Below are 14,509 nucleotides of genomic sequence, written 5' to 3'. Positions count from 1 at the left end.
TAATGCATCACTACATATACTGCCACCAACTGGCCAGTAATTGCAAGTTCACAAAAATTTATTCAAACCCATTTGATTTATATATATAAGGCTAAAATATGACAAAGTATTAGGGTGTTGAAGCTATCTAAGCCAAATGAAGATGATGAAAGTGACAGGGCCTATAGATGAGAGAGAAAGAATGATTGGGATATACTAGATGCAGTGATGGTAAAAGGGTGCTATAGGGCCTAGGGATGCAAGAGATGTGTGGAAACGCTGAAGATATGCCACCTTACAGAGCTCCAGGACAAAAGAGAACAAAAATTCAGGTACCTGGAAGCTTAAAAACAACTTGTTTCAGTGTGGGAGATTCGTATTGATCGACTGTACTGACAACATTTTGTACAGCTTTACGTATCCCTGAGGGTCTCAGGAGTCAAGATAAGGAGCCGAACATGTCCAGAAAAGATGCTAAGCAGTCAGGAATAAGCGAATATTTTTCAATAGTTATTACACTGAACAATTTCAGAAAATAGCAAAATATGTTACAACTTCATATTATTTTATAGTCTTTTCTCAATATTAATAAGTATTCATTTGTTCATCACTTTTATATTTCGAAGGGTAAATGCATGTTCATTTAAAGTGTATGGGTATGAGGTTAAAGGGGTGTTTTTACTCTACTTTCTTGAACAGCAAAGGACAATTGCGCACAATATAACTCGTGCTTTATTGTGCTTTAAACTTCCAGCAGAGCCCTCTACTGCTGGAAGTTTCTTCCTGATAAGAGAGACTTTCCTCTCTTCTGTGACTTCATGCTGCTCAGGATGAGGCTGGTTTCCCTTAACACACGTTTGAATTGATTGGCTTTATTGGATCAATTAAATCTGAGTATATTTCATAATGATTTAGTGAACTGAACTGTTTTTAATTGGACTGAAATATAAATCTGACTGTATTGGATTAGACTTTGAACTGAATAGTAGATTTTAGCTTTGTTATGTAAGGTGTCTTGAGATGACATCATTATGAATTGGTGCAATATAAAGAAACTATAAAACTGAATTCAACTTAATGCAGTTCATATCAGATTTATTTTTACTGTAAGCTACACAGACATCTCATCCGTGTGAAGAATACATCCATCCTTTGACTACACCTGCTTATCCATGCAGGGTTGCAGATATTGGGGTGGGGTGGTGGCTGGTGACTATCTCTAGGAGTTATTTGACAATAGGCTTGGTATATCCCGGATTGGACTGGTCCACAGGATAAACAACCATGTACACACACTCTCAAACATAAGGGCAATTTAGAGAGACCAAATAAACTAAAAATTTTTTGTACTGGGGGAGAAAAACCAAGGGTCCAGAGAAGACCCACACATGCAAACAACATGAAGAAAAAACACAGGCCTGGATCCAATCCCAGGACTTTCTAGCAGAAAGGCAACAGTGCTACCACCAACACCACCTAGGAATATATTGTAATGTAAGATGTTTGAAAATTTAAGGATGAGCTTTGAATTTTTATATGTTTAGCCGAACAAATAGTTAGATAGTTCTTTCCTGATATTGTATACATTTATTAAACTAAATTTGTTTCTGTTTTACTTTTTCAAGACCTTTAACCCCCATACACAGCCTCATGGAGAGGTTCAAGCAGATCTCAAAGGTCAGTCTTGACAGCTGAATTGAACATTAACCCACCTCATTTACGTAAGTGAGGCCAATTATAAGTCCTACAGCAAATGCGTGTCTTATTATATAACATGCTTTTTAAGCAAATTAAATGGATGCATATATAGGTTGCAGATTACCCTGTTTAATAAGGCTATGGACGCTTGAGCAGTCTTGAAATACAGATGTTTTCTTTGTAATTATGATAATCATGACTCATGAATTAGAGAAAAACTAGAGAAACAAATGATCTTCTCGAGTAAGAGTTTATCTCCAATAAATGATGCAGCAGGAACGACTCTCGGTAACATAAATAGGAAAACAATTTTTTCATCTCTCTAAACTTTTAGGCAGTACTTATTTTGTTATTGTAGAACAGTAGTTCCTAAACTTTGCACCCTCCAAACCAAAAGAAAAGTGGCACAACACTGACTCCTGCTGGTTACAGTATGCAAACATTGTAAACAAGCCAATTTAACATAAAACGCAAACAACCTCAGTACTTCTGAATAATTTGCAACGATTTATTAGAGCTTTTTACTGGAGATCATCTCAACGCCCTTCAGCAGACAACTCTGGAATTACTCGTACATTTTTTTTCTTTTTTTAACAGAACCACTTCCTGGTTTCCAACCAATCACTGCGTAAGATGGAAGTCACGTGTGGCTTCCCTTACTTCAGCCGTGTCTTAGCCGAAAATACGACGGTGAGTTTCCACCTAAAGTTCATGTTTCTTTGAAGCATTTACTTCTTCATATCTTCCACTGAAGGTTATTACGTACCCGCAGACAGTTTTCAATATACTTTTTTTTTATTATTCGTAAAATAGGCGTTTGAGAGGTTTGCGAAACTAACTCAGAAATGTTATGGCGAAAATTACATGCAACAGATTTCATGGTGTTCTGATAACTGTACTAGATTTCCTCCTGAGAAGTTTAATCAGTAATATATGATATAGATATTCAGTATTTGAAATAAAACGAACAGTTTAATACCAGCTAATTTGGCTTATTTACATATGAAGGTTTATTTGGTTATCTAAATGCATCACAGCATAATTTACCTGTATCCGAAGCCGCGGTAAAAGCAGGAGAAACAGGTTCAGATATAGATTGAAAATCTGCAGTTTAAAGCTTTCACAGCAGTCTGTATCACATCCATCCCTGAGAGTGTTGATGTCCTTTACAAGTAAACCTTCAAAAGTTACAATGTCGTGAAAAAGTTCAATATATACATTTCAGTATTTATTATCATGATGATTAGGCTTTACATAAATGAAAACCCAAAATCAGCGAATATTTTAAACAGAAATGTCAGGCTTCTGAAAATTATGTTAATTTCTATGTGCTCAACACTTGGTTGGGGCTACTTTTGCATGGATTACTGCATCAATGCAGCTTGGCATGGAGGCGATAAGTGAGGCACTGCTGGGGTGTAATGGAACCCCAAGTTGCTCAGATGTGGCCTTTGGGTTGTCTGTATTGTTGGGTCTGGGGTCTTATCTTCAGTTCAGGCCAGTTTGTTGACCGATCAAGCAGAGTGATACCATGATCGTGAACAGGTAGACTACTGGTAGTTTTGGCAGTGTTGGCAGGTGCCAAGTCCTGTTGGAAGGTTAGATTAGCATCTCCATTAAGCTTGTCAGCAGAGAGTAGCTTGAAAGTCTCTAGGATTTCCTAGTAGATTGCTGCTTTGACTTTGGACTTGATAAAACACAGTTAGATTCTGGGCCTTTCCATTCTTCCTCCAGACTCTGGGACATTGATTTTCAATGCCCCTTTTCCGTCCGCTCTCCTTTTTCCTCTCCACTCAGTCTGTTTTGAGTCAGTTTCAATTACTGGCTTTTGTGGCCCAGTACTGGCTTTTTTGTTACCTGTTCAGCAGCAGGTCCCATTAGGGCTGAGCAGGACCGAAATGTGACGTTCACTGGTTGGCCCTTGGTGTGGTCAGCCGTATGAGTCTGACGGCAATATTCAGTGGCATCTCAATGGTGAGTCGAGGTAGCGAGAGTTTTGTTAATATTAAGGACCACAATGGCCGGAGCGGGTCAAACCAAAAGCCGAGTCAGTGGTTCGAAATCATGGACGCCATTTGTGGCCATCGTCCCGTGAGTTGTGGACGAGAGGGTGGTCTGGACTTCTCAGTCTCACTGTTGGAGGACATGTTGTGGAAAGTTGGGTGTTTATTTTACTTTGCATAGCATATGAAGCTAACGGCACCCAATCTCCAGCCGTCAACAGACATGAAATGAAATGTAAAATGTACTTTCATATGGAAAGAGGACTTTGGAACACTAAGTAACAGTCCAGTACTTTCCTGATGTCATTTGTGTCCGAGGTGAACATCTGCTGCCGCAAGACTGTACGACTGGCTAAATATTACATTACATTGGACAAAGGACAACAACATTGGAGTACAACTATTGCACTCCAAACAGTCCTTTGCCGTATTAAATATTGTCCACACTGATATTGCGATGATATGATATATTTGCAATACATTTTGCAGCCTTATCCTCAAGACTGTGGTTATCCATGTTTCTTGTGCACTTTTTTCTACCTTCCTACCTACCTTTTTACTTTTACTCAACTTTCCATTAAAACGCTTGAATAGCGCTCATCGTAGACAAGGGCGGAGGGTGTCATTGAATGACTGCTGGGCAACTACTAAGTCAGTAATTTTCCCCATGATTGTGTAGACCATAACATAACATTTCTGTAATAAAAATTATAATTTTTCTTTTTTTTTTTTTTCAGAAACAGATTTTTGGTTTCCATTAGCTGTAGGCCACAATTATCACAACCAACAGAAATAATGCTTCAAATCTATATTATGTTGTATAAATAAATATGATGATTTAAATATTTTTGACTTTTTTATTGAAAGAGGTTTACTATTCTTTGATATTCTAATTTGAAATCCATAATGAAAGAAGAAACTAACAGTTTTAAAACCTTCCTCGCTGCCAAGAGCTTGTGAAATTTATTAACCTGTAAGGATTTTAAACCACTCTTTATTTATTTTTCTAGAGTCTATGTTTAAGATATTTTAGCCTATTATGTTTAAATAGAAACAGACTGTCACTGATTACTTCTTGGTCAGCAGTTACTGTTCTACGCTTGAGTTCATTTTTAATAGATTAAAAGTTAAGACTGTAATATAACGGCACAGTTTACTGCAACCTTAGAGATTATATAATATCGCACGAACACTGTAGACGGTTAATGATCCAGAGGCTTGACTTTTCATCAGGAAAAAATCATCACATCGAGCTTAATTTGATCAATACTCCACTGTTGTTTGGTTTCTCTTTTTCAGTGAAAACTATGGGCCGTCTGGATGGGAAAGTGATTGTACTGTCTGCTGCCGCACAGGGGATTGGACGTGCTGCAGCAATAGTAAAGGGTTTTAATCAAAAAACAACCTAATGAAGTGTTCTTTTTTTTTTTTTTTTTGAAAATCTGTTCAAAAACTGTAGCCTTTCTTTTAAGACGACTGAACTCCCAAAAGCAGAACTTTTTCAATTGAGCTCATTTAATGGCTGTGCTCTAAAAGCAATTCCTGAGATAGGGTAAACATATGTTCAGACCGATGTTTTTGTTAAACCTTGATGTCATACTTTCTCCAAAGTGGTACTAAAACACTCGAATCCTCATATCAGTGGTCCCTCAACGTGTTCCAGTGAGGTTTATATAAGATGGTTGTTTTCTATGGTTGATGGAGTATTAAAGTGAAAGGTTCACTTATGCAGTTTCAGCTCATTAGGGTCAACTTCCATTGATTCAAATACTTAGTGTGCAGGTTGCTAACAATTTGATATACATTATAAGAGATGTTCAGTAATAATCACTCTACACTTATAAGCTCTCATTACACCCAGATGTTAGCATATCCAGTATTTACCCTGATGTAACTAGACAACCATTATCAGAAATGAATTATATTTAACTCAGAGTAAAATAAAGATTATCAGCAAAAATATATTGAAATGTGAATCAAAGGTCAAGAGATGTGCAGACCACGATGTACTGAAAACTGACTCAGGTTTTTTTTTTAACAGGCATTTGCAAAGGAGGGAGCTCAGGTCATAGCGACGGACATAAATGGAGAGAAGCTGAATGAGCTGGAAGCCTTTGAAGGTGAGAGATTTGTCTGATGGTTCATGGCTGCCATCTGCTGGTAACCTTGAGTAATACAGACTAGAGGCACGGTAGTAACCCCTTCTGTTTAAGGTTTTGTGTTTACTAACTACCTTGAAATTGGTAGCTTTTAACTAGGTATTTTGTGCCTCATTATTTTAGAAATGTAAACAAAACAAAAACTGATTAGTTACACACTAGAACTCACCATTGCTTTTTGCAAACGTGCAACAGTTGAGGTATCTGTTGTGTCAGCCTCACAGTCTGAAGAGTGAAGGGTTCTCCTTAATCCAAATCAGAGAGGTGAGCATGCAGTTCTTCCAAAAGTAATTTGCTGGTAATTAATAATGAACCAAGACGGGTAAGGTGCACTCAGTTTAATCCCAAAGAGATAAAATCCAAACAACAAACTGATCAAAGTGGAATAAAATTTTTGTTATCAGAAAGTATGATTTCACAAAGCACACTTTGAACAGCTGCGCTTTGTTGCTATTTCTTCATTATTATGGCTTGTGTAATAGATATTTGTGGAAATTACTTATTTTTGTCTTGGGGACATTTTTATTCCACTCACATTCTTGCGCCAAACATTTCCAATCCTTGCACAGCAACCATATTTTTTATGAACCGCAAAAATAAATAAAATAAACATTACTCTGCTTCTAGCAAAACAATAACCTTATCTATAGGTCGTTCTAATGAAACTGTTTTCGTCACTAGTTTATCATTTTTGTTAGATGTCCTCTCGCTAACTAAGAGTCTAACCTTTCTCACTTTATCATCTGCTCCAGGATAGACAGCTGTGACTTTAGCTAGCTTCCATTCGTTACGTGGTGCAAGCTCTTCTTGTAGAAGCACTATATAATTTGTCTGCAGATCTCTTCTGTGTGCATTCCACTTCTGTCTTGGTTGCAAGTTGGGTAAATATTCTTTCCTTCAACGGATCCAAAACTCGTTGGCCAAATATTGTACTCTTCTCCATCGTTTTTGAAGATACAAATCTTCTTTCATGAACTCTCCCGGTGGAGGTTGAACAATGGTTAACTTCATAGTTAGGATGTGGTTAGGTGTCACCGGTTCGGGGCCTGTAGGATCATTCAAATATTCCACAGAGAGTGGCCTGCTGTTGATAATCGCCATAACTTTGTACAACAAAGTTCTCAAAGATGTAGTGTCGAGTCTCTTCATCGAATGGTCGAGAACAGCTGAAAGAATACTACGGATTGTCCTTATCTGCCTTTCCCACACTCCGCCCATGTGGCTAGCTGATGGGGGGTTCATGAGAAATTCACATCCAAGTACTTTCACTTTTTCCTGATCCATATCCTTTAAGAGATTAGCAAACTCTCTCTGGGCACCAACAAAATTGGTTCCTCTGTCACATCTTAGTTGCCGAACATTACCTCTGATTGCAATAAGCGCTCGCAAAGCATTGAGGAATGCGTCTTTGCTTAGGTCGTCTACTATTTCAAGATGTATGGCTCATGAATAGGCACGTAAGTATGAGCCCATACCTCTTGAGCTCTTTCCGTCCATCTTTGATGAAAATCGGACCAAAACAATCCATGCCTACATAGGTGAAGGGTGGTGTAGGTTCTGTCCGGTCTACTGGTAAATCTCCCATGCTTTGAGACTCTGTTTTCCATCTGTACTTGCGACACTTGACACACTTGAAGATGTATGATGACACTGCACGGCTGCTTCCAAGTATCCACCAACCATTAGCTCGCAGTTCACTCGTACTCGTTGTCTTCCGCTTTATAACCGGGTCGCGGGGGCAGCAGACTCAGCAGAGACGCCCAGATGTCCCTCTCCCCAGACAGCTCATTCGGGGGGAGCCCAAGGCGTTCCCAGGCCAGCCGAGACACATACTCCCTCCGGCGTGTCCTGGGCCGTCCCTGGAACTCCTCCCGGTGGGTCGTGCCTGGAACACCTCCCGAGGAAGGCGTCCAGGAGGCGGTATAGATGCCCGAGCCACCTCAACTGGCTCCTCTCGATGTGGAGGAGCAGCGGCTCTACTCCGAGCCCCTCCCGGATGGCCGAGCTCCTCACCCTATCTCTAAGGGAGTGCCCGGCCACCCTACGGAGGAAGCTCATTTCAGCCGCTTGTATCCGGGATCTCGTTCTTTCGGTCATGACCCAAAGATCATGGCCATAGGTGAGGGTAGGAACGTAGACCGACCGGTAAATCGAGAGCTTCGCTTTTCGGCTCAGGTCTCTCTTCACCACAATGGACAGGCACAGTGCCCCCATTACTGCGGCAGCTGCACCGATCCATCTGTCGATCTCCCGCTCCATTCTTCCCTCACTCGTGAACAAGACCCCGAGATACTTAAATTCCTCCACTTGAGGCAGGAACTCCCCTCCAACCCGAAGAGGACAAGCCACCCTTTTCCGGCCTCGGACTCGGAGGAGCTAATTTTCATCCCTGCCGCTTCACACTTGGCTGCGAACCGCCCCAGTGCGTGCTGTAGGTCTTGGCTAGAGGGGGCCAGCAGGACCACGTCATCTGCAAAAAGAAGAGACAAAATCGTCTGATCCCCAAACCAGACCCCCTCCGGCCCTTGGCTGCGCCTAGAAATCCTGTCCATAAAAGTTATGAACAGGACCGGTGACAAAGGGCAGCCCTGCCGGAGTCCAACATGCACCGGGAACAGGTCCGACTTAGTGCCGGCAATGCGAACCAAACTCCTGCTCCGCTTGTACAGAGACCGGATGGCCCCTAGTAAAGGGCCCCCGATTCCATACTCCCGGAGCACCCCCCACAGGGCATCACGAGGGACACAGTCGAATGCTTTCTCCAGGTCCACAAAACACATATGGACTAACCCAACCCAAAGGCACAGGGAGGCGACCCTCTCATCCACTGGGGTAAACCCAAGCATTAGACGGCTGAGCTGGGGGGCAACAAGCAAACCCACCCCAGCCCGCCGCCTCTCCCCGTGGGCCACCTCAGAGTAGAAGAGAGTCCAGCCTCTCTCGAGGAGATGGGTTCCAGAGCCCACGCTGTGCGTGGAGGTGAGCCCGACTATTTCTAGTCGATATCTCTCGACCTCCCACACAATCTCAGGCTCCTTCCCTCCCAGCGAGGTTACATTCCACATCCCTAGAGCCAGCCTAAGCATCCGGGGATCGGGCCGCCGAGGTCTCCACCTTCGTCCGCCGCCCAATCCTCTTTGCACTGGCCCCTCACTGTTCCCCCTGCAGGTGGTGGGCCCACTGGGGGATGGTCTTGCATCTCTCGTTTGGGCTTGGCCCGGCGGGGTCCCACGATGAGCAACCCAGCCACCAGGCGCTCTCCGACAAGTCCCGACCCCAGGCCTGGCTCCAAGGTGGGACCCCGGCTCCGCCGTACCGGGCGACGTCACGTGCCTCGATTTTGTAGTCGTCATGAGGGGTTCATGAACCGCTCTTTGTCTGACCCGTCACCTAGAGCCTGTTTGCCATGGGAGACCCTACCAGGGGCATTTAAGCCCTAGACAACATAGCCTCTAGGAGGGCTCGCAGTTCATTCATAGTAATTCCACGACCTTTGTGCTGAACCTTAGAGTGAAAATGTCTTATTAATAAAGTTGAAATATAACTGTCCTTTGGGAGTACTGCTGGATGCTTCACATGTGGATGTAACACTCCTTGACTCAAGCGTCCGCCGACTCTGAGTATGCCTTTCTCATCTAAAAATGGCCTTAGCTTGTACAGTTCATGGTTTTTGGTCTTGGAAACTGTTTTCTTTGATTTAAGACTGTTTATTGCTTCAGCAAAAGCTTTCTGTTGAACAAGTTTAATGACGAACAGTTCTGTTTCTCTTCTCTCTTCTAAACTTGTTCCGTTTTCATTCTGCAGTACTTCACCCTTAAATTCCTTCACCTTTTTCCTCAAGACTGCAAGTGCTCTGATCAATCTGGACCATTGAGAACTTCTCAAATCTATCAAGAATAGTTAACTCTTCTTTAGCCTCTGTAGTACACACAAAGACTTTGCGAAGTTCCGGGTCATTTCCTTTGGTCTGTGCCACCTTGACATCTCTATCAGGTAGGTTCCTTTCCCAGAGAAAGGCTGGTCCTGTGAACCAATCAGAGGCTGCAGGGTTATGCAATTAGCTACAAACACTTGAAATCTTCTGGGGTCATTATTAATGTAGCTAAGAACAACGGTTGAGTCTGTCCAGAAGAACTCTTGCATGTCTGGGATTTCAAGCTCTGTTTTGAGTAGATCACTAACTCTAACAGCAACAACTGCTGCCGAGAGCTTGAGTCGAGGGATAGTTGTGACACTAGAAGGTGTGACTCTTGACTTGGCCATTACTAAACAACAATGGACTTGATCTGTTTGGCTAATGACTCGCAGGTACGTACATGCACCATATCCATTGAAGCTGGCGTCTGCAAAGTGATGTAACTCATAGCTTTTGACTCGTCCAAAATCACATGGAACAAAACATCTTTGGACCTGTATGTCAGCTAAACCAGAAAGATATTTGATCCAAGACTCCCACTGGAATCTTAAATGTTCTGGAAGCTCTTGATCCCAACCGACCTTATTCCGACACATTTGCTGGAGACTGCTTGCCTACGAGGACAAACGGTGCAATAAAACCAAGGGGATCATAAATAGAGGCTACAATAGAAAGTACTCATTTCCTTGTCAATGGCTTTGACCTGACTTGAACTCTGAATTTTAAAGTATCTGATGTGATGCAACAATCCACTCCCAGAGCTCTTTCAGTGCGTGGCAAACTAAGAGACATATCCTTAACTGTGGCACGCTCTTCAACTGGAATAGTGGACATAACACTCTCACTATTGGACACAAACTTGTGAAGTCTTAACTTCCCTGTAGAGCACAGCTTTCTTTAGTCTTTGATAAGTTGAATGGCTTTGCTCTCAGTAGAAACACTTGCCAAGCCATCATCAACATAAAAGTCTCTCTGTATGAAGCGTATTGCGTTCTCTGGAAAGCTATCTTCACCTTGGGCTGCAAGGTGTTTCAAACCGAAGTTGGCACAGACTGGAGAAGACGCTGCTCCAAAAAGATTAACTTTCATTCGGTAGACTGATGGTGTCACTTCCAAGCCTCCCTTCTCCCACCAAAGAAACCTTAAATAATCCTGATCTTTCTTTGTGACGTGGAATTGGTGAAACATTTGTTCTGTATCACACATGAATGCGACAGAACTTTTAGGAGAACGACAAAGAACACCCACCAAAGTATACATCAGGTCAGGAACGGTTAACAGATGGTCGTTGAGAGAGGTATCTTGGTACTTGGCAGAGTACCTTTTCTTCCTGAGATCGCTTTTTCTTGACATATCTCTATACAACACACGTCTATTCAGACACCACAACGCCCTCTAGTGAAGCTTCACAAAATTAACTTAAAAAACACAGAAGCTTGTAGAAATAGAGATGTGGCAGTTACAACAACAAAGGGAGGGTGGTGGGTGGTAGTATAACTCCTTGTTTCATAAATTCATTTCATAAAATCAGTTTCTGTCCTAAAAAATTACATCTTAAACTCTATTTTACAGTTTTGTAAAATCACATTATATCCTGTTTTATCCTATCAGTAACAGTTACTGCCAAGTTTAAAACACGTATTTAATTTAATTGTTGGTCGATAACCTACCCCACAATGAAATTAACTGTATGCTACGTGTTAGAGAGGTCTAAGGAAACATTTAGTGTTAAATGGGTTAGATTTCATGAAGTTATGTGTTTTCCTGCCTAAATCTGATGACATCACCCACCCTACTGCTCAGCTGAGCTCCTATATTCCACAGTTTCGGCTAACAGGTTTTTTTAGACCAAACTTTTTTTAGGTTTAGACCAAACCTAAAAAAGTGTCTTAAAGAATTTAAACTAAATGCCTCAGAAAAACAAAAAACAAAACAGCAATCCGTTTCCACCTAGGCCTCATTGTTAAAAGATTTTCTACGTCACCTTCCGCACTCAGACTTAAAAGTATTTTGTCTGCTTAGATTCACACTATAGCAAGTTTTTCATAAAACTTTACTATGTTAATATTTTACCAATTTCTTAGCTAATTTAAACTAATCACTTCAGCTTATAATATCCACACAGCATTTATGTAGTAAATACAATTAGTTTCTTATTAATTGTGCAAAATTTAAATCTGTGTACCAAAGTGAAGTAATAAATAAATACATTTTCAGTATTTAACTTGCCAATTCTGTATCTATTTTTCTGACCAGGAATCAGGACTAAAGTGGTGGATGTGACTAAGAAGGACCAAGTGGAAGCCCTGGCGAAGGAACATGATCACGTCGATGTGCTGTTTAATGTTGCAGGGTACCTTACCTTTCTTGTGATGTTAATCAGTGAACGTAACATTTTAAACATGGAGAACAAATTTACTTGACCTCCACTGAAAGTATGTTTACTCATCTATTAGGCTACACTGTCAAAAGCTTTCCACTATTAGTAGGTACAACCTTCACTTGACCCTTGGTCAGTTTCCTTCCCAAATACCCAATCTCATCTTTAATACAGTCATATTCTCTAAGTGGAAATGCTTTTTTTAATCAAGTTTGATTTAGATGTTTTGCTCACAAACTTAGCCATGAGAGCAAAGGAACGTTTTCTATTGTATTCAGAGTGTGGCAGCTTGTTTACAGGTTTGTGCACCACGGCACCATCTTGGACTGCGAAGAAGCTGAGTGGGACTTCACCATGAACGTGAATGTGCGGAGCATGTATCTCATGTGCAAGGCTTTCCTGCCTAAGGTGACTCTTCCTCACGCCGCCATGTTCCTAAAACCGTTTACTTCATTGCTGAGAGAACAGCGTATATAATGTTGTGGAAAAATACGTGACATATGCCTTTAAAGTTGTTCTCAACCTTTGTCTGTTAGGATTAGCTGTATTACTCTGAGCCTGTGACACAATGAACTGTGACTGTCCAGCTACTAATCCAGTTACTAATCCAGCCACTGAATTGGCAACAAACCAAATAAACTGGCGTCGATTGAAGCACATTTGCCAATTTTTTGTTTACTTAAAATGGAAATCCTCCCTATATATGTTATTAATAGATAGTTTTATTTTGTTGCTCTAGATGTTGGAAAAAAAGTCTGGGAACATTATTAACATGGCTTCTGTTGCTTCAAGCATAAAAGGTAAAAAAACAATACAAATATTCTCCTGCATTGTGATAACTGTGAAACATAATAAAACTTCAGGTCACTGAAGTATGACCATTCTTTTTAATCTTCTTTTCCCAGTCAGTTGCTTTGCATCTTATTGGGCACCTAACCCTAAATGACATGTGCTTCGTGGTTGCAGGTGTTGTTAACCGCTGCGTCTACAGTACCTCCAAAGCTGCTGTGATTGGCCTTACCAAATCCATAGCTGCAGATTACATTGAGAAAGGCATTCGCTGCAACTGCGTTTGTCCGGGTCAGTGTTGGACACTCAAAATTTTAGTTTATTTCTTATTACTCTTTAAATATTCCACTGTCGTAATTGGGAGCAAATGAAGTTGTGGTCTTAGAAATCAGGAGCCTCTTCATGTAGAATCACACTCCATGCATTTTAGGTATATGCTGTGTAAACTTGTTGTCTGTCGCGCTCCAGTTACTGAAAAAGTGGACACTGCATATTAGGAACATTTCAGAACAATGTCTAACCTGCTGTGTTATATATTTTCTCAGGAACTGTTGATACGCCATCCTTAAGGGCTAGGATCCAGGCCCAGCCTGACCCAGAACAAGTACTGTAGACCCCTGACTATTTTCTCAGTGTTTATCTAACCGATTATCTTGGATTTCACAAGAAGAAATCCTAATGACTGGCTGTTAAAGTTAATAAATACCACAACTCTTATCCCTCAATAGGCTTACAAGGATTTTATGGCCCGACAGAAAACAGGCAGAATGTGCACTGCTGAAGAGGTGGCGCACCTCTGCGTATACCTGGCCTCAGATGAGGTGAGTCTCGTCAGAAGTGGCACACTGAGTTACAGAGTGTGTCTGCAGTGTCTGTACTTGTATAACAGCATTGTCAGGCAGAATAACGTCTGTGTATGGTGTGTGTAGTAACACAATTAACCTGTGGTTTGTATCCGTGTCCTTCACAGTCAGCCTATGTCACTGGAACGGAACAAATCATCGATGGAGGATGGAGGCTGTGAAGAACTTGTGATATTGTCATTATAATAATCCAGTAAATTAAGGAAAGCTTAAAATTAAGTCTTGATTATTAGAAAGATTATTTTTATTGTTCATGCTTTTTCCCTTCTTTCTCTGTTAAACCAGCATTGCAAATGTAACATCATGTCAAAAGATAACAAATGCAATGTGCTTTGCAAACTCATGCTCATGCAGTACTCATGCTTCTTAAAGTTGTTTTTTTTCCTTTTTGAGGCTTTTCAATTGCAGAGTCCAATAAATCTTATGTGACAGATCAACACAAAGTAGTTCATAATTGTGTAATAGAATAAGGATACACGGTTTCCAGACTTTTTTTGTTTTACAAATAAAAATCTGAAAATGTGTGACGTACATTTTTATTCAGCTCACATTAGTCAGTACTTTATGAAACCACCATTTGCTGCAAAACCTTGGGGGTTTGTCTGTATCATCTTTGCACATCTGGAAACTAAAATATTTGCTACATTTGACCAAAACAACTCAAGCTCAGTCTAACTTAATGGAGACCATCTCTAGATGAACATTTTCACAGGTTCTCATTT

General features: G+C 41.0%; 1 protein-coding gene across 1 annotated transcript; it reads left to right on the top strand.

Annotated features, from left to right (window-relative positions):
* The first annotated feature begins 2,291 nt into the window (after nt 1-2,291).
* On the top strand, nt 2,292-14,310 carry bdh2 (3-hydroxybutyrate dehydrogenase, type 2). The gene is made up of 10 exons (XM_047364556.1): nt 2,292-2,367; nt 4,980-5,059; nt 5,722-5,800; nt 12,012-12,108; nt 12,435-12,543; nt 12,875-12,935; nt 13,102-13,215; nt 13,470-13,528; nt 13,653-13,745; nt 13,895-14,310. The coding sequence occupies exons 2-10, from the start codon at nt 4,988-4,990 to the stop codon at nt 13,946-13,948; spliced, it is 738 nt and encodes a 245-aa protein (XP_047220512.1). The 5' UTR covers nt 2,292-2,367; nt 4,980-4,987; the 3' UTR covers nt 13,949-14,310.
* Nucleotides 14,311-14,509: the final 199 nt, after the last annotated feature.

The sequence above is a fragment of the Girardinichthys multiradiatus genome, chromosome 5 (assembly GCF_021462225.1).
Source record: "Girardinichthys multiradiatus isolate DD_20200921_A chromosome 5, DD_fGirMul_XY1, whole genome shotgun sequence".
NCBI lineage: Eukaryota > Metazoa > Chordata > Actinopteri > Cyprinodontiformes > Goodeidae > Girardinichthys > Girardinichthys multiradiatus.
The sequence above is the reverse complement of the archived record's forward strand: the minus strand, read 5'-3'. Positions and strand labels throughout refer to the sequence as shown.

Excerpts from the sequence above, each read along its gene's own strand:
- bdh2 (XM_047364556.1), top strand. The coding sequence starts at position 4,988 with ATGGGCCGTCTGGATGGGAAAGTGATTGTACTGTCTGCTGCCGCACAG. Across the intron at positions 13,529-13,652 it reads CCCAGCCTGACCCAGAACAA|GCTTACAAGGATTTTATGGC; the intron begins GTACTGTAGACC and ends ATCCCTCAATAG. Across the intron at positions 13,746-13,894 it reads TATACCTGGCCTCAGATGAG|TCAGCCTATGTCACTGGAAC; the intron begins GTGAGTCTCGTC and ends TGTCCTTCACAG.